General features: G+C 37.4%; 1 protein-coding gene across 6 annotated transcripts in view; it reads left to right on the plus strand.

Annotated features, from left to right (window-relative positions):
* Window positions 1–14,974, plus strand: part of senp5 (SUMO specific peptidase 5) — a 31,259-nt gene extending 16,285 nt beyond the window's left edge. For 4 of the 6 annotated variants that reach the window (XM_069897238.1, XM_069897240.1, XM_069897237.1 and 1 more), the window contains 7 exons: window positions 572–719; window positions 1,263–1,310; window positions 2,580–2,657; window positions 5,058–5,195; window positions 7,272–7,355; window positions 11,116–11,166; window positions 12,690–14,974. In XM_069897238.1, the coding sequence (XP_069753339.1) occupies window positions 572–719; window positions 1,263–1,310; window positions 2,580–2,657; window positions 5,058–5,195; window positions 7,272–7,355; window positions 11,116–11,166; window positions 12,690–12,800 (658 nt within the window). In that variant the 3' untranslated portion in view covers window positions 12,801–14,974. Of the gene's footprint in view, window positions 1–571; window positions 720–1,262; window positions 1,311–2,579; window positions 2,658–5,057; window positions 5,196–7,271; window positions 7,356–8,778; window positions 9,271–11,115; window positions 11,167–12,689 lie in introns of those variants that run through there. The other 2 variants (XM_069897239.1, XM_069897241.1) reach the window with 2 other exon arrangements.
* Window positions 14,975–15,686: the final 712 nt, after the last annotated feature.

Raw genomic sequence — 15,686 nt, forward strand, 5'->3', positions numbered from 1 at the left:
GCTTCAAGTAAACCTAGCAGGGTTCTTAGTCCTTTTATTAAACAATGTAACTATTAATTGTCATTTCTAAATGTCTTGGATGCTCACATCATCTGCAGTACAAAATCAATATTAAAATATCTTGAATTGTTGAAAATACTCAGCAGGTTAGATCGTATCTGTGGATGATACAGTTCAATTTTTTTTAGACATACAACATTGTAACAGGCCACCCAATTTACACCCCATTAACCTACACCCTGGAATATATTTGAAGGGTGGGAGGAAACTGGAGCCCTCAAAGAAAACCCACGTAGACACTGGGAGATCATACAAACTCCTTACAGACAGTGTGGGATTTGAACCCAGGTCCAGTCCCTATCACTGGTGCTGTAAAGGCGTTGTGCTAACTGATACTATAACTCTACTATAACTGTGAAGAAATGTTACCTGAAATGCACATTCTTTTTTCTCTCTAAATTTGCTGCTTTACCTGCTGAATATTTCTAAAACTTTGTTTTCTTATTTGAAATTTTCAGCCTTTATAGTACTTTGCTTTCAAAATGTATCAATTTGTTTTCACCTTCTGCAGAAAGGTCTTCATTAGGATGGAAATCCGAAAGTACCAGAAAGCCCAGGCAAATAAACCTGTATCCAGTTTCCAAGTAGTTTACAACAAGCACGTTTTGACTCTGGATGATCTGGCCACGCTTTATGGAGAAAATTGGCTGAATGATCAGGTTGGACAAGAATATGAAAGATTTATTTTTCTTCTGTGTGAAGAAGAATTGTATCGCTCAAATCTATTAAACCTGTGGTTGAGATTAATGTGCATTCTTGCAGGAAGACACAATCCATGCCCTCACTCCATTTCCAGTGCTGCGTTACTGAATGATAGCCCTATCTACTGGGTGCTCAATCATTTGAGTAAGATGGTTCTATTGTGGTAGCTGGGAATTAAAATTCAAGTCATTAAATAAATCTAGAATTAAAACCTGGTATCAGTAATGATAAATGCAAAAGTACAGGATTGTTGTTAAAAATTGTTTCACTGATCATCTTCAGGGAAAAAAATTGAGCATTCTGATCCTGCTAAGCTCAAATGTGACTCTATGCATATTTAAGTAATAATTCTTAAGTGAACGTTCTAGAATGGTCCATTATGCCACTCTAGTAATTACAGGTGAACAATAAATGCCAGCCTTTTGAGCAACAGCCACGTTCAATTTTAAAAATGGCCACTTATTGAACTTTATTAAATAGTGTTATTTATTATCTTGCAGGTAATAAACATGTATGGAGAACTGATTGTGGATGCAGTGCCAGATAAGGTATAGACAACAGTACTAAAAGCCTGACCTTTGGTGTTAATTACTTTATCATAGTTTCAAAGTCATGCTTTACTTATTCATTAACAGATGTTTATGGGTTGTTCATAGCTCTCAAGTTTCTGAGATTGAATCAACTTACTCCTGCATCTCCAAGAGATGTCAATAATGCCCAGGAAGTAGGGTGCCTTTTTGTTGTCTCAACTGTTAAAGCAGTGGGTAAAATAAAACTGGAGATGCTGGGAATCTGAAATAAAAGCAGAAAATACAGGAAATATCCAGACAGCATCTGGTGAACAAGACCCTCTGGGTCTTGTTTCTATAGAAAGAGCAACAGGTAGATGCTGCCTGACCAGCTGAGTGTTTCCTAAATTTTCTGTTTATAACACAATGAGTTGTTGATCTGATTGTTTTAATTTTTGACCATCAATTACATTTCTGATTACTAGCTGACATTGCACACATGGACAGGTTTCATCCTTGTGATGCAATCCAGTAATTAATATTCATGTGCAGAATTAATATTTTGGACAGCGTAGTGACATAACCAGTAGAGCTACTGTCTCACAAATCCAGTGATTACAGTTTAATTCTGACCTCCAGTGCTATTTGTATGGAGTTGCATGATCTCCCTGTGATCCAGTGGGTTTCCTCCAGGTGCTCCAGTGTCTTCCCACATCCCAAGACATACAAGTTGAAAGGTTAAGAGTAAATGGGCCATAAATGCATAGACGAATGGTAGAATCTGTTGGGGGAAATGATTTTGATGGAAGCATGGGAACAATTGGTTTCAGGGAAAGTTAAGGAAATAATGGTATTACTTTGTGAATCAGAATGTACTCTGTGGCTTGAAATAGGCTCCTGCGCCGTATGGATCTGTAGATGTTAGGAATATGGTTGATATTTATCGGCACGGTTGGTGTAGTGTTTATCGCAACGTCTTTACAGCGCCAGCAATCAGGATTGAATTTGAACCCCATGCTGTCTGTAAGGAGTTTGTGCATTCTCCCCATGTCTGCTTAGGTTTTCCCTGGGGGCTCCGATTTCCTCCCACTGTTCAAAACGTACCGGGGTGTAGGTTAATTGGTTGTAAATTGGACAGCACAAACTCATGGGCCAAATTGAAATGTTACCAGGCTGTACGTCTAAATTTAAATTTAAGATTTATCAGTGTCTTGAAATGGAGAGAGAAACATCTGGAAAATGGGATATGATTGGATTATCCTATGTTAAGTATACAGGTTTCTTCATTAAATATCTTATCTTTTCTAGGTTCATTTCTTCAATAGCTTCTTTTACAAACAACTTCAAACTAAAGGATATAATGGAGTGAAAAGGTGGACTAAAAAGGTTGGTCACAAGGAAATTGGTTGGGCAGCAAACTGCAGTTGTGTACATTGCCAGATTTTGAATCTAGCAACTATCATTGTTTTTAAAGGATGGATCCTGTGGGTTTGTTCAATTCTCAAATTATATGAGAGTGTACCTCGACATAAAGATACTGCTTTCTCTTTTTATGACAGATTCAGTGTTGTTCTATGTCTATAAATGAATTTGGGGTGCAACTAGAACTAACAACACCATACCATGGGCACCTAAATATTGGGTATGGTTCTGACCTAGATTAATCTCCAATCAAAGCTGCCAAGTAAAAACAAAAACACAATTAGATTTACATATTCATAGTTGCACCATTTATTCTGGCATTGTCATACGAATTAACTACAATTTTTAAAAAAATTCTGCCCCATTAAATTTAAAATTGTTCATGTCAGTACTGAGGATGAATTTTGAGTGTTAATCATGCCAGGGTACAGACTTCCAATTTGTAACTTGTATATTGTAACTTTTAAGAAGAGAAATCAAGAAGCATGTGAGATAAATTTGAAAGAGGGGTTGGCAGTTATGAGCAAAAATCTTTTACTGAATGGTGTCGAGTGGTTTTGGATGACCTCTTAAAAAGAAAATTGTAACCTGCAAACCATAGTCAATAGTAGAGCATAGAAATAGGGCATCAGCCCTCCGCAACTGTACTGATTATCATGTTTATCTATACTAATTTCACTTGCCTGCATTAATCCCAGTATTCCTTGATTGTTCAAATCCAGACACCCCTTAAATGATATTGTTCCTGCTTGTACAACCTCCTTCTAACTACCAGCTCATTCCAGAGGCCAACTACTTTCCATGGAAAATTTATCCTTCAGAATCCCATTTAAATCTCTCCTCTCCCATTTTAAATCCTTGCCTTAGAGTTTTAGATGACTCTACTTTGGGGAACAGAGCTATCTACCTGTCTAAGCCTCTCAAAATTTAAAACATTTATTTGAAGTCACCTCTGAGCCTCCTTTGCTCCAGAAAACACGTCAATCTTATCTATTCTCTCCAATCAGATAACATTCTTGCAAACCTATTCTGCACCCTCTCACATCCTTACTATAATAAGTTAGTAGAACAGGAGCCGGAAAACTTGAGCTAAGTAACTATCATTTTATTGCTGCTTTGGCAGCATGGGTTTAATCTTCTTTCTGTGTTGTAAATGAATATTTTCAGATTTATTGTCAGAGTACATACATGATATCACATACAACCCTGAAATTCCTTTCTCCAGCAAGCACGGCAGAATTACCACTAAATGCTAGTGTAAAAAATAAACAGTACACAGCGTAAACATGTAAACAAACAAAGAATTGTAAACAAACTGCAATACAGAGAGAACAAAATCAATAAAATGCACAAGAGTCCATAAATGAGTCTCTGATTGAGTTTGTCGTTGAGGAGACTGATGGTGGAGGGGTAGCAGCTGTTCCTGAACCTAGTGGTGCAAGTCTTGTGGCACCGACACCTCTTTCCTGATGGCAGCAGCAAGAACAGAGCTTGTGCTAGGTGATGTGAGTTTTTGATGATTGCTGCTGCCCTCTGACAGCAGGGTTCGCTGTAGATGCACTCATTAGTAGGGAGGGTTTTGCCTGTGATGTCCTGGGCTGTGTCCACTACCTTTTGGAGGGCTTTACGCTCCGGGGTATTGGTTTTCCCATACTAGACAGTGATGCAGCCGGTCAGCATACTTTTCACCACATCTCTAGAAATCTTCCAGGGTTTATTGTGTCATACTAAACCTCCACATACTCTTGAGAAAGTAGCATGCTTTCTTCATGAGGCCATTGATGTGTTGGGTCCAGGAAAGATCCTTTGAGATAGTGATTCCCAAGAACTTAAATTTACTCACCCTATCTACCTCTGATCCCCCAATGATCACTGGATAGTATAACTCTGACTTTCCTGAAGTCAACAGTCATCTCTTTTGTTTTGGTGACATTGAGTGCAAGTTGTTATTGATGCACCAATCAGCCAAGCTTTCAATCTCCATCCTGTACGCTGACTCATCCCCTTTATACAACCCACTACCATGGTATTGTAAGCAAATTTGTAAATGGTGTTATTGTCATACCAAGTCACGCAGTTGTAGATATAAAGTGAGTAGAGCAGGGGGTGAAGAACACAGCCGCATGGTGCTCTGGTCCTGATGGAGATTGTGGAGGAGAAATTCTTACCAACTGATTGTGGTCTGGAGGTGAGCAAATCCATGATCCAATTACACAGTGGGCTGTTAACTCCCAGGTCTTGAAGTTTGCTTATCAGTTTTGAGGGGATGATGGTGTTAAATATTATTTTCTAAATAATTTTAATTTTGCCAGCTTTTCTGCGATCTGTCAGTTTAACTAGATTTTTATTCTCTCTCTTGTCCAGGTGGATTTATTCAATAAAGCCCTGTTACTAATCCCTATACATTTGGAAATTCATTGGTCACTATTAACAGTTGATCTTCCAAATAGGAAAATTTGTCTCTACGATTCTCAAGGCATCCATTTTAATTCCTGTGTTCAAGTAAGAATTATTTTTTAAGCATTTCTAATTACATTTTTTCACTTTTTTTTAAGAAGTTAGTGACTTTTGATGTTACCTAGATTTGTGAATACTGATATGAGACCCTCCCTGTAATATGGTTTTTAACATGGGAGTCTTGGTCAGCTTCTTTGATTGAATGATGTATCAGTACATGGTAATTAATCATTCAACCATGGAATCCATCTTCTCTTCACTTGAATATTTCAAGTTACTGGATGTCAATCATGATGAAGAACCCTATCAGATTATACTTTATTTCTAACCCAGTTAACAAAACCACTTATAGCAATCTCACTATAATCAATTAGTACTGGGCAGACCAAGGATCCTTTTTACACAGCATATAATTTCCCAATATTCTCCAGATGTATTTTATATTTGAAAAATTGTCATCTGCAAGTCTAATTAATGAGATATTTTCCAGGTACTTGGATGTAGAAAATGTTGATTTTCATTTGTGTATTATGTATGCATTTTGTTCCTCCAGTATGTTAAAATGCATTTATGTAATAATCAAAAATCATTGTGTTAGCTCAAATAATTCCTGTATGATTATTGCATGTCACCATGTAAGAACCACAAACTGAATGATAAAAAGGCAGAGAAAAATATCTGGTGGGTGTGATTTATAGAAACAATGGCACAAAGTTTCCATTCTGTGAAACTCGAGCTCTGTAGAGGGGTATAAATTCAGAATCTATTTCCTAGTTCACCACTTAGTGATTGTCATAACCTGATCATATTAGCTTAATTTAGTCTAAAGATTAACTGGTAGAAAGGGGAAATTTAATTCCATCTGTCTGAACCCTGTTGAATTTATTGTATTTTTGCAAAGTTTGAAAACTATTTAATGTTCTTAATGCGACAGAGACTGTCCCTTTCAAACATTGTGTCCTTTAGGGGGACCTAGGTGTGGAATGTTTAAAGCTATCGCAAAAAAATGCCTGGGAAATTCCTTTGTATTTCATACTTTTTGTTGTTGCGTTGATTTTTTTTACTGGTAAGAAGCTGGTAAATGATGGTCGAATATTAGATATCCAAGTACACAAATGGAAGTTGAAAGAATCAGGAGATAAAGAATTAATTCAACAAAGTGGTGCCTAGGTAATAGATCAGCCATAATTTTATTGAATGGCTTACAGGTCTGAATCTCCTACTCCTGCTTTCATTTCTTGCTCTGCTTTCAGAAGTTTGGAATCCAGAATGATATGTTAGTTTTTATTGTGGAGGAGTTGGAATATGAAAATAGGAATACCTTGCAGTGTTAATTATTTCATATCCCATTTGAGTAAAGCGAGACAGAATTAGCCTTGACCTGAAGCAATGAATTGAATAAGTGGAGGCAGGAAAAAACAAAAGGTAAATGTTTGTATGAAATGTATTGAATAGGAAGAACACTGGCAAAAATAGGAATCAAATAAAAGAACTACTAAGGGTTCTAGACTTCTCGTCAACTGGGGAAAGAAGACAGATCAAATGTCAGGCATTATATCCCCAAAACATTCAGATTCCTTTTAAATCCTAGCAATAGACAACTAGATGAAAATAACTCACTCTGATAATTTGAAGATTTTTATTTGTTCATAATTTGGGGACTTCTCTGGCAATGCTAGTGTTGTCCATTGCTCACTGTCCCTAATCTGAGGAGGTGGTTCATAATCAATCTCAGTTTTGGTTCCAAAATGCTTTCAAGCTATCCACAGATAATCTTTATTTATCTCATCTTTGGAATTTTCCTTGAGACATTTAAGAGCATTTTGGAAACTGCTGTGGAATGCCAAATTCATTCTTAAAAGCATAGAATTTTTTGATATCTTTTAAATTAGAAAATAGAAACCAAAAAAAAGACATACTTTGGGATTGAACTTCTTTCAGTAAAATGGGATAGGGATACCTAAACATAACTGCCACTTATCCCATTTAGAAGTATCCGTTTTCAGAGAGAAATTAAGATTGATGAAGTCTCCATTCCTTGAACTTTGGCTTGATATAAGAAGTTTATAGTGGTAACTGGTTTGCTTGTTTCTGTACCATCTTATTTATTTTGGTTCATAGAATATTCTGAGATATTTAAAGACAGAAGCTGGTGAGCGAAATCTCCCCACATTCCTGGAAGGATGGAAAGCTTTTGCCACAACGGTAAGGTTCTGCCAGGCTGACATGTTTCATTTTCATCTAGATGCATCAGGAGTCTTGGCAAAATAACATGTAACAGAGATGGGCTAAAATTGATGGGGGTGTTATAAAAAAGGCTAAATGCATTTAAAATGATTAAATCCATGTTCTGGATGAGATGCATCATTCATTGCTAAGGAAAGTAGAGAAAAAATTGCAGACTCAGGCTATATAACATTCCAAACTCTGGTCTGCACCTTATTTTCAGAAATGTCCTGTGTCTCCACCCCTCCCCTTCTCTGCAGCCTAAAACATGTTCATTTTTGCAGTTCCAACAAAGGGTAATTGGTCTCTCGTGTTTATTTTTGTTGTGCAGCCTTTGAAGTAAAGACCAACCATTACCATACTAATTGTTTGTAACTACACATTTGTTTTCTGCATCTTGTGTTTCATCTGCAATCCAACATTTCTCACGATACAAAATGTACTTCTATGGTTCCACCAAAGTGTACAATAAATTTTGCCATTTTGTACTTCGTAGCCACCTGTTTCGCTCATTTAAACTCTTTGTAGATTCTGCATTCAAAATGAAAAGTTGAAATTAACTATCAGTATATGCATGACATCACATACAGGCATGTGAGTTGAGGTTTAAAAAAAGTGCCGAGCACACCCCCCCCTCCCCCCACCCTACCTCCCCAGAATCTGGAAAAGTTTTGAAAATGTACAATCAAAATTACCCGTTTTGACATTAAAAAATTAGTCATTTTAAACAAAATCAATTTTTTTTTTTCAGTGAGCATAGTATATCAGACAGATACTACCATCTGTGCACAGACTCCAAGCCCCTTCCACATCACCAGGCAGTACCTGCTTGACCTATGCTCTAACCAGATTGTCTGGTTCTCCTGACCCCAAGCAATACTTGCACCCAGCTTGCCAAGCAGTGCTCTTGCCCAACTTGTATCCAATCCCTAAGTAGTAACCAGGGGTGCTGTTCTGCCAGAGCTCACCAGAGTGTCGCTCTGGCACCTCTGTAAAAAAAAAAAGCCTAAAGGCAAAATAAATAAATGGGGAATTTTAAATAATGGGGAATTTAACAGCGGCTGCAAATTAAATACAGGGGATTTTACGGAAGCGGATGTTGGGGTGGGGGATGGGGAGAGGAGTTACGGCGAGATTGTGGGTGAACAGGGGATTTAATCTGCTGTGGAATTTTAACATAGATTTTGCACATTGTCTTATAGACTGTGTCAGTACAAAGATGATGAGTCCACACTGACGTGCAAGGAACTGGGATTAAAAATATATAACAGTGTGAAAAAAAATCGAGAAAAACATTGTTCAAATTTGCTCTGAACCCTCAAATATGAAATTTAGGAAGACTTTTATAATATAAACATGTCCTGCGACAAATTCGACCCAAAGGTTCTTTTCCTTCCCTTAGCATGACCTCCAGAGGAGTCAATTGTTTCGTTGCGAAACAGAAAAAAAATAATCTTCAAATCCTACTTGAAACGTGCTATTCTGGTAAAATGATTCCGTCATTGATTAACTTGATCTTAAAAACTAAAGAGGATGTGTTTCAGTTAGCATCATAACCTTTTGTTTTCCTTCACCACCGCCATCCAAATGGGCCAAAGTCTGGCTGAGTGAGCCCTCTTACCAAGTCGCTCTTATTTCTCTCCGGGTTACCAACCATGTCGCTGGGCTATTTGACAGGCATTGCAACTCAAGCCTGTGCCACCCAGTACCTTTGAGTTGCTGTGCATTCCTAGGCTAGTTGCTCCTTGGGAAGGGGGAAAGCATCCTTGTCTCAGGCAGGATCACATGGTTGGGAACACACAGGAAATTTGTACCATAGACTCTGTGCATGAGGAATAAACACCATGGGTTGCCAACGAGGGGTGGAAATGTCATGCTTGTCTTTTAAAAATTAGTTTTAGCAGGAACACAACTTCCGTGATGAGTAACATTGTACTTTGCCATGCAGGAGGTCCATACTAATGCCATTGCCTTGAGTCCAATGCTGTGCTATTGTCTGTAGTTAGTCCATGTACACAGTGACATACTCTCGTCTCTACTCAAACTTCAATCATTTTTAAAAAGTAGAACATCAATTTTAAAAATGTGGAAACTTCACATGCCCGTATATACAACCCTGAGATTCTTCCTGCAGGCCAGGCAGAATTTCTATTTAAACTAATGTCAAGAAAAAGATGTGTGTACAAAGAGAGAAATGCAAACAAAAAAATGTGAAATAACAGCTGTTTTGGAAACTGGAAGTATGAGTCTTGTAGGACCTATACCTCTTTCCTGATGGCAGCAAAGAGAACAGAGCGTGTCCTGAGTGTTGTGGATCCTTGATGATGGCTGCTGTTCTCCAACAGCAGCGTTTCCTGTAGATTTTTTCTATGGTGGGGAGGGTTTTTCCTGTGATGTACTGGGCTGTCTTCACTATTTTCCGCTCAGAGGTATTGGTGCCCCCATACCAGCCTGTGATATAGCTGGTCAGCACACTTTCCACTGCACACGTGTAGAAGTCTGCCAAGGTTTCCAATGCTATCTAATGCTGAACCTCTCAAACTCTTGAGGAAGTAGAGGCTTTTTTCACAATGACATTAGTATGTTGGGTCAGGAAAGATGTTCTGATATAATGACCACCAGGAATTTAAATTTGCTCACCCTCTCCACCTCTGAACCCCATATGATCACTAGATCTGCTTTTCCTTTGGTGAGAGGTTGTTGTTAGTACACCATTCAACCTAGTTTTCAATCTCCTCTATATGTTGACTCATTGCCCCTTTTTATACAGCCCACTACTGTGGTATTATCAGCAAATTTGTAAATGGTGCTGTTGCCATACCATAGTCATAGGTGTAAAACAAGTAGAGCAGGGAGCTCAGAATGTAGCTCTGTGGCACTCCAGCGCTGATGCAGATTGATGCTCAGACCAATCCTCGATGATTAGGGTCTGGAGGTGAGGAAATCAGGATCCAATTACACAGTGGGGTGTTGAATCCCAGGTCTTGGAGTTTGCTGATCAGTATTGAGGGGTGATGGTGTTGAATGCCAAACTGTAGTCAATAAAGAACATCCTGATGTATGCATCTTTGCTGCCCAGGTATTCCAGTTTTGTGCAGTGCCAGTGAGATGGCATCTGACAAGGACCTGTGGCTGCAGTAGGCAAATGGAACAGATCCTCCTTGCAGCTCATTTTCCTACCTATTCATTAGGCATTATTAAAAATAGCTAAGCTATTTTCCATGGACATTGAAATACCAATGTATATTTTTAGAGTTTTGCAAAAGCTGACCCTTATGCTATTCGATCTTGACATCATTTTTGAGAGGTGAGGATTACCATTTCACATAACAGGATTTAGGAAAATGCTATCACCAGTAAATTTTGTAAATCTTAAACTGCTCTTTAGTTTTCAGTGTTTGAAATTTTTCATTCTCTATAGATAGGTTTATTTAAGTTTTTAATGTGAATTTTGATGCACAATCTAAATGAGATTGCATTGAGTTATCTATCCTGAATCTGTTTGATAAGAGTTACTTCAATTTAGAGACTTCTTTGGTTTGTAGGTTTGGCTGAGCAATGTAAATTGAACACGCCATTTTCTGCTGGGGTTGGCTTAAAACTCTTAACCCCATAGGAACAACAGTAATCCAGAATTTCAAAAATAGAAACTAAAAAATTGTCATGACTGGTGTAAGGTTTAGAACTTTAAATGAGCTATTGGTTTACTTTATTTAATGCCTGTATTGTTCTTTCCTAGTGCATTCCTCAACAGAAAAATGATAGCGACTGTGGTGTGTTTGTGCTTCAGGTAGGCTGACACTCTGTCTTCTTTACAGACTTGACTGTCCTCTGCCTCATCCATTGCTAGGATGAGGCCAAATGTAAACATGAGAAACAATAAATCACATTTGTCAAATATGGTACAAACATCGAATTTCCCAATTTTAGATAACCCCCCCCCAATCAGGTTCCGCTGTTGCCTTGCCCTGCAATGGTCTTTTTCCCCATCTAACTATCTTTCCCAGCTTGTCCTGTCCAGTATCCTATCATCTCTTGGCCACTCTCCATTCTATGCTTGCTATATCATTCCTTCTTTTCTAAAAATAAAGATACTGGCCCGAAATGTTGATGAACCACTTCTCCCCATGGTTGCTGCCCATTAAGTACCCCTGTTTCTCATTGTTTTGCATATATTCCAGCATCTGCAGTTCTTATTCTTGTCTTCCCTGATTTAAATGTGCAATTACAATGAGAGGTTAGGAAGCATAGTGACTAACAAAATGTTCAAATTGCTTCTGAAGGAGAAGCTATTTACTGCCAGCAATATTCAACCTCCACATTGCTTTTGGATAGATTTCACACAGCAGGGATCAGATCATTGCTGTTTGCAGTACATTTTATAATCCGTATGGTGCTCTAGAGTCTGTAAATTTGTATCTGACCTAGATTATAGGATCAGGAACCTGCCTCAAGTGGATCACATTTATTTTGTCTTATTTTTTAAGACTTGTAATGGACTTTAACTGAATTATTTTCATGTTTGAGGTTCCTAAGACCAAAGGTCCAAGTTAACTGTTTCCTAGCATTGGTTAATCACCTACACAACCAGAGGGGAAATAAAGAGTTTAATTTCATTGAACTAAAGAGAACTTTCTGAGCATCTCTACACATTCCACACAGATCCCACTTTACTGTAACTTTGGAAGCAGCTGGGTGGAATTTCAAAATAAATAAAGGTTGTTATTTATGTGGTGCTTTTATATTTCAATAAAATGTTTAAATTAATGTAATTAATAAATGCTCTATTGTGGTTATGAAGCAGGTAAAATAAATCAAATTTGAAATACTAGGAATCTTACATAAAATAGAAAATGCTAAAAATGCACCAATCCATCAGAATTTCAGAAGACAAGTTAAATGAACTTAGTGTTTCCTCGCATTACCGCATAATAGGAATTAAGTTGTCAGGTCTGCATTCTGAAACTAAAATTTTTAGCATTTTACAAAGCATGTAAAGATACTGGACAATGTCGTCAATCGTGCCATTTAGACCCAATTTACACCAACAACCTGGCGAAAATTATTCCCTCAGCCAATCCATCAAAATAATGTTAGTAATTCATTCACTTTGTTGCTCTCTCGATGTACGCAAAATCGTTAGGATTACACAAGCTTCAGAGAAATACAGAGTTGCTGCATGAATAACTGGTGTTGAATTTGTGTAGATGTAACTATTGTTATTTTCCCAATCATGTCAGTATTTCAAAGCATAATTTGTTAAAGTTATTGATACCTTTTTTGATGCAGACACTCTTTCCATTAACCATCTAGTACTGCAAGTGCCTGGCTCTGGGACGACCCTTTCAGTTTTCTCAAAAAGACATGCCTGAAGTAAGAAAGTTGATCTACAGAGAACTGTGTGAGTGCAAGCTCATGGAGTGAGCAAGCAGGATGAAGCTGACTGAAACTTCTCACAGGAAAATGCATTCCAGCAGATAAGTATGGCCAATGTGGTTTTATAAGATCTGGAAGGAGAAAAGGAATAAGGCAGGGAGCACTGAAGAACCAGTGGCATTGTTTACCTCCCTCCAGCTACGTGCATGGCCCAAACATCTTCAGATGTGATAAAAGCACAACTTTGCTTCATTGCCCTGTTGCTGGACAAATTGCATGTAGCCGTCGTCTAGAAGTTTAGACTTCCTTATTTCCCATCGTCTGAGAACCTCTGAATAAAGGAGGTAGTCAAATTGACATTAACTTAGCAGGGAGAAAACTAAATTCTTAGTGTAGAAATTGTCCCCGATGTTAATAAATGAGAGCCCCTCTTCATATCCACGAGGGAGATTTTCGCTGTTATCATGGATGTTTAATGGCCATAAGATCATTGTGTTAAGCCGCAGCATGTTTAAAAGTGAAAATTATTTCATTAAAAAAAGCAGTAATTCTTCAGTCAGTGCTGTAAATCTTGTTTAACCCAAACTACATTCCCATCTATTTTTTTTCACATGCATGTACAATGGATTCCTCTGTGAAGCTGTTGCTTCTCCATTTAATTAGTGAAACAATGGAATAGTTTTGTGAGGGTTGGATATAATCCATTCTCAAAGTTGATGTGCAAGTTTGCCTGGATCAGTAGTGATAGAAAATATTTCCTCTTTCTGATTAAACAAAATAGTATTGATTTGTGTATGTTACTTTCTGCTGCTAACTTGGAAGTTTTATTCTGAAAGGTGAAGGTGCACACAGGGCTTCTCCAGTTACTGCAAACCTGGATGGCTCTCACTCCCATCCAATGTTTCCATCTCCACCTGCTCCTGTACCTATTATTTTCCCCTTTATCCCCAGTCGTCTCTCCCTCTGTTTCGCCTCCTCTCACACCTTCTGACCTGCATCCTATCAACTCTGGCCCCAGCCCTGCCTCCTCCCCCAACCATGTATCCATTTCACTTTTTTTGTTTATCTTGGTCTTGATAAAGGATCCTAACCCTAAATGTTGACTGACCGTTACTACCCGTGGATGCTGTCTGACCTGCTGAGTTCCTCCAGCAAATCTTTGTCTGCTCAAGATTTCAGCATTTGCAGCCTTTGAGTTTCTTTATTTTTTTTTTAATTATCTGAACCTGAACATTACTGGCAAGGCAGTTGGCACCAGTGTTTGTCATAAGTAGGCCCTGTACCAAACTGAGGGGATATGAATCATCAAAAGTATGGAATTGCAGTTGTGAGGTCAGAACAGCCAAGAACATAGCTTTGTTTTAAAGGATAATTGAGAATTTTTTTTTAATTTATAAAAATTTTAATTCCTAAAACGTCAATGTGGGATTTGATCACAAATTTTAGTCCATTATACTACAGTCCTCGGCCTATTTCAGTCATCCTGTATTTCAGTAATATTGTTTTATTTTTGTCACAGTTGATTTATGTGATATATAAACATAAAGCTGGTATCTGATTGATAGGAATTTCATCTTCTCCTAATTAGGAATTATAGAAATTGAGTAGTGTGGAATCATTCTAAACAGTGGTCACTTGAAAATGGTTGTGTCAATTGCTATCCTTGTACTATGCTCAGGATTGACCCTGCACCTGGATTTCAGATTTTCAAAACTGTGCTGAAGTTTGTTTGCACTCAATAATTCCAGAATTCAAAATGTTTTCATATTCAAATGCTTTGTAACAATCAATTATTCCAATTGTTTAAGACTAAAACCCTTGTGGAATATATTAAAATTTAAATACATAGTTAAATAGGCTAGAGTCTCCTTAGTATTTCAATCAGAAATTCTCCTTTTGCTCACTTTTTAACTCCAGAAAGTTGAATATGGATTGGATTCTGGAAATAAATAGCCTTTACTTGGAATTTTTGTTTTCATAATCCAGGAATGTTTAAATTAAATTTTCAGAATCTCTATGAAGGCTATGCCAGCTGAGTTTGTGATCTTGTATAAAATCTACATTCATAGAGTTTAGCAGCGGCAATGCATTGTATGGCCAGGTGAAAAATATTACATTTATATTAGTGCAATAACAAAATGTACGGTAGAGATTTTTAACTCAAGGTTTTAATTAGGTCTACGTTGTTATGGAATTGGACAATAAAGTTCTTGAGTATTTAATCGTTTCTTTGTTACTCTTATTCTCTCTAAACCTTCCATTTCTCGAGAGTAAGGTTGCATCATTTAGTCAGATATTTTTTGGTTAGTTGACTGAATAAGGTTAGTATTGACTCAGCTTTTAAAAACAAATGATTGTTTTAACATGATCAGGCCCTGAAAGGTGGCAAGTAATTAGGCACAGCTATTAAAACCATAAATTATGGAAGAAATCATTTTTCTTTTGAAGGTGATCTGAAAGTGTTTGCAGTCTACTGCTTGCCCAATGTTAAACTGTTAGTCTTTTTTGATAATTATTATGCTTTGGGTTAATATAATCACCAAAACTCAGTAAATATAGGCATTGGGGAGGGAATTTACAAGGCTGTGAAGTGTTTTCTCACTAGGAAAGTTGCAAGTTTGCTTCTCAGCTCTCTTGTTCCTTAGTTTTAGTGTTGAGAGGATTGTGGGAACAATTGTGTAGCTGTTTTTAAAATAGCTTATTTAAAGAGCATCTTAACAAAAGATGAATTATTGATTAGTTATGCTTGAAGAGGTTCAGTGAATTTCATTTTATTTATTCATGCTTTGTGTTCAAATCAGAAGCTTTGCAACAATGTAATCATTCAGTCAATTAAGTATAGACACTAAGACTTAATATTATTTGAAATCTATCAAGTTGTCAACTTTCATTGTAACTGTATTTAAGATAATACAGCTACCGATGAACATTTAT

Source organism: Narcine bancroftii, chromosome 9 (assembly GCF_036971445.1).
Source record: "Narcine bancroftii isolate sNarBan1 chromosome 9, sNarBan1.hap1, whole genome shotgun sequence".
In the NCBI taxonomy this organism is placed as follows: Eukaryota; Metazoa; Chordata; class Chondrichthyes; order Torpediniformes; family Narcinidae; genus Narcine; species Narcine bancroftii.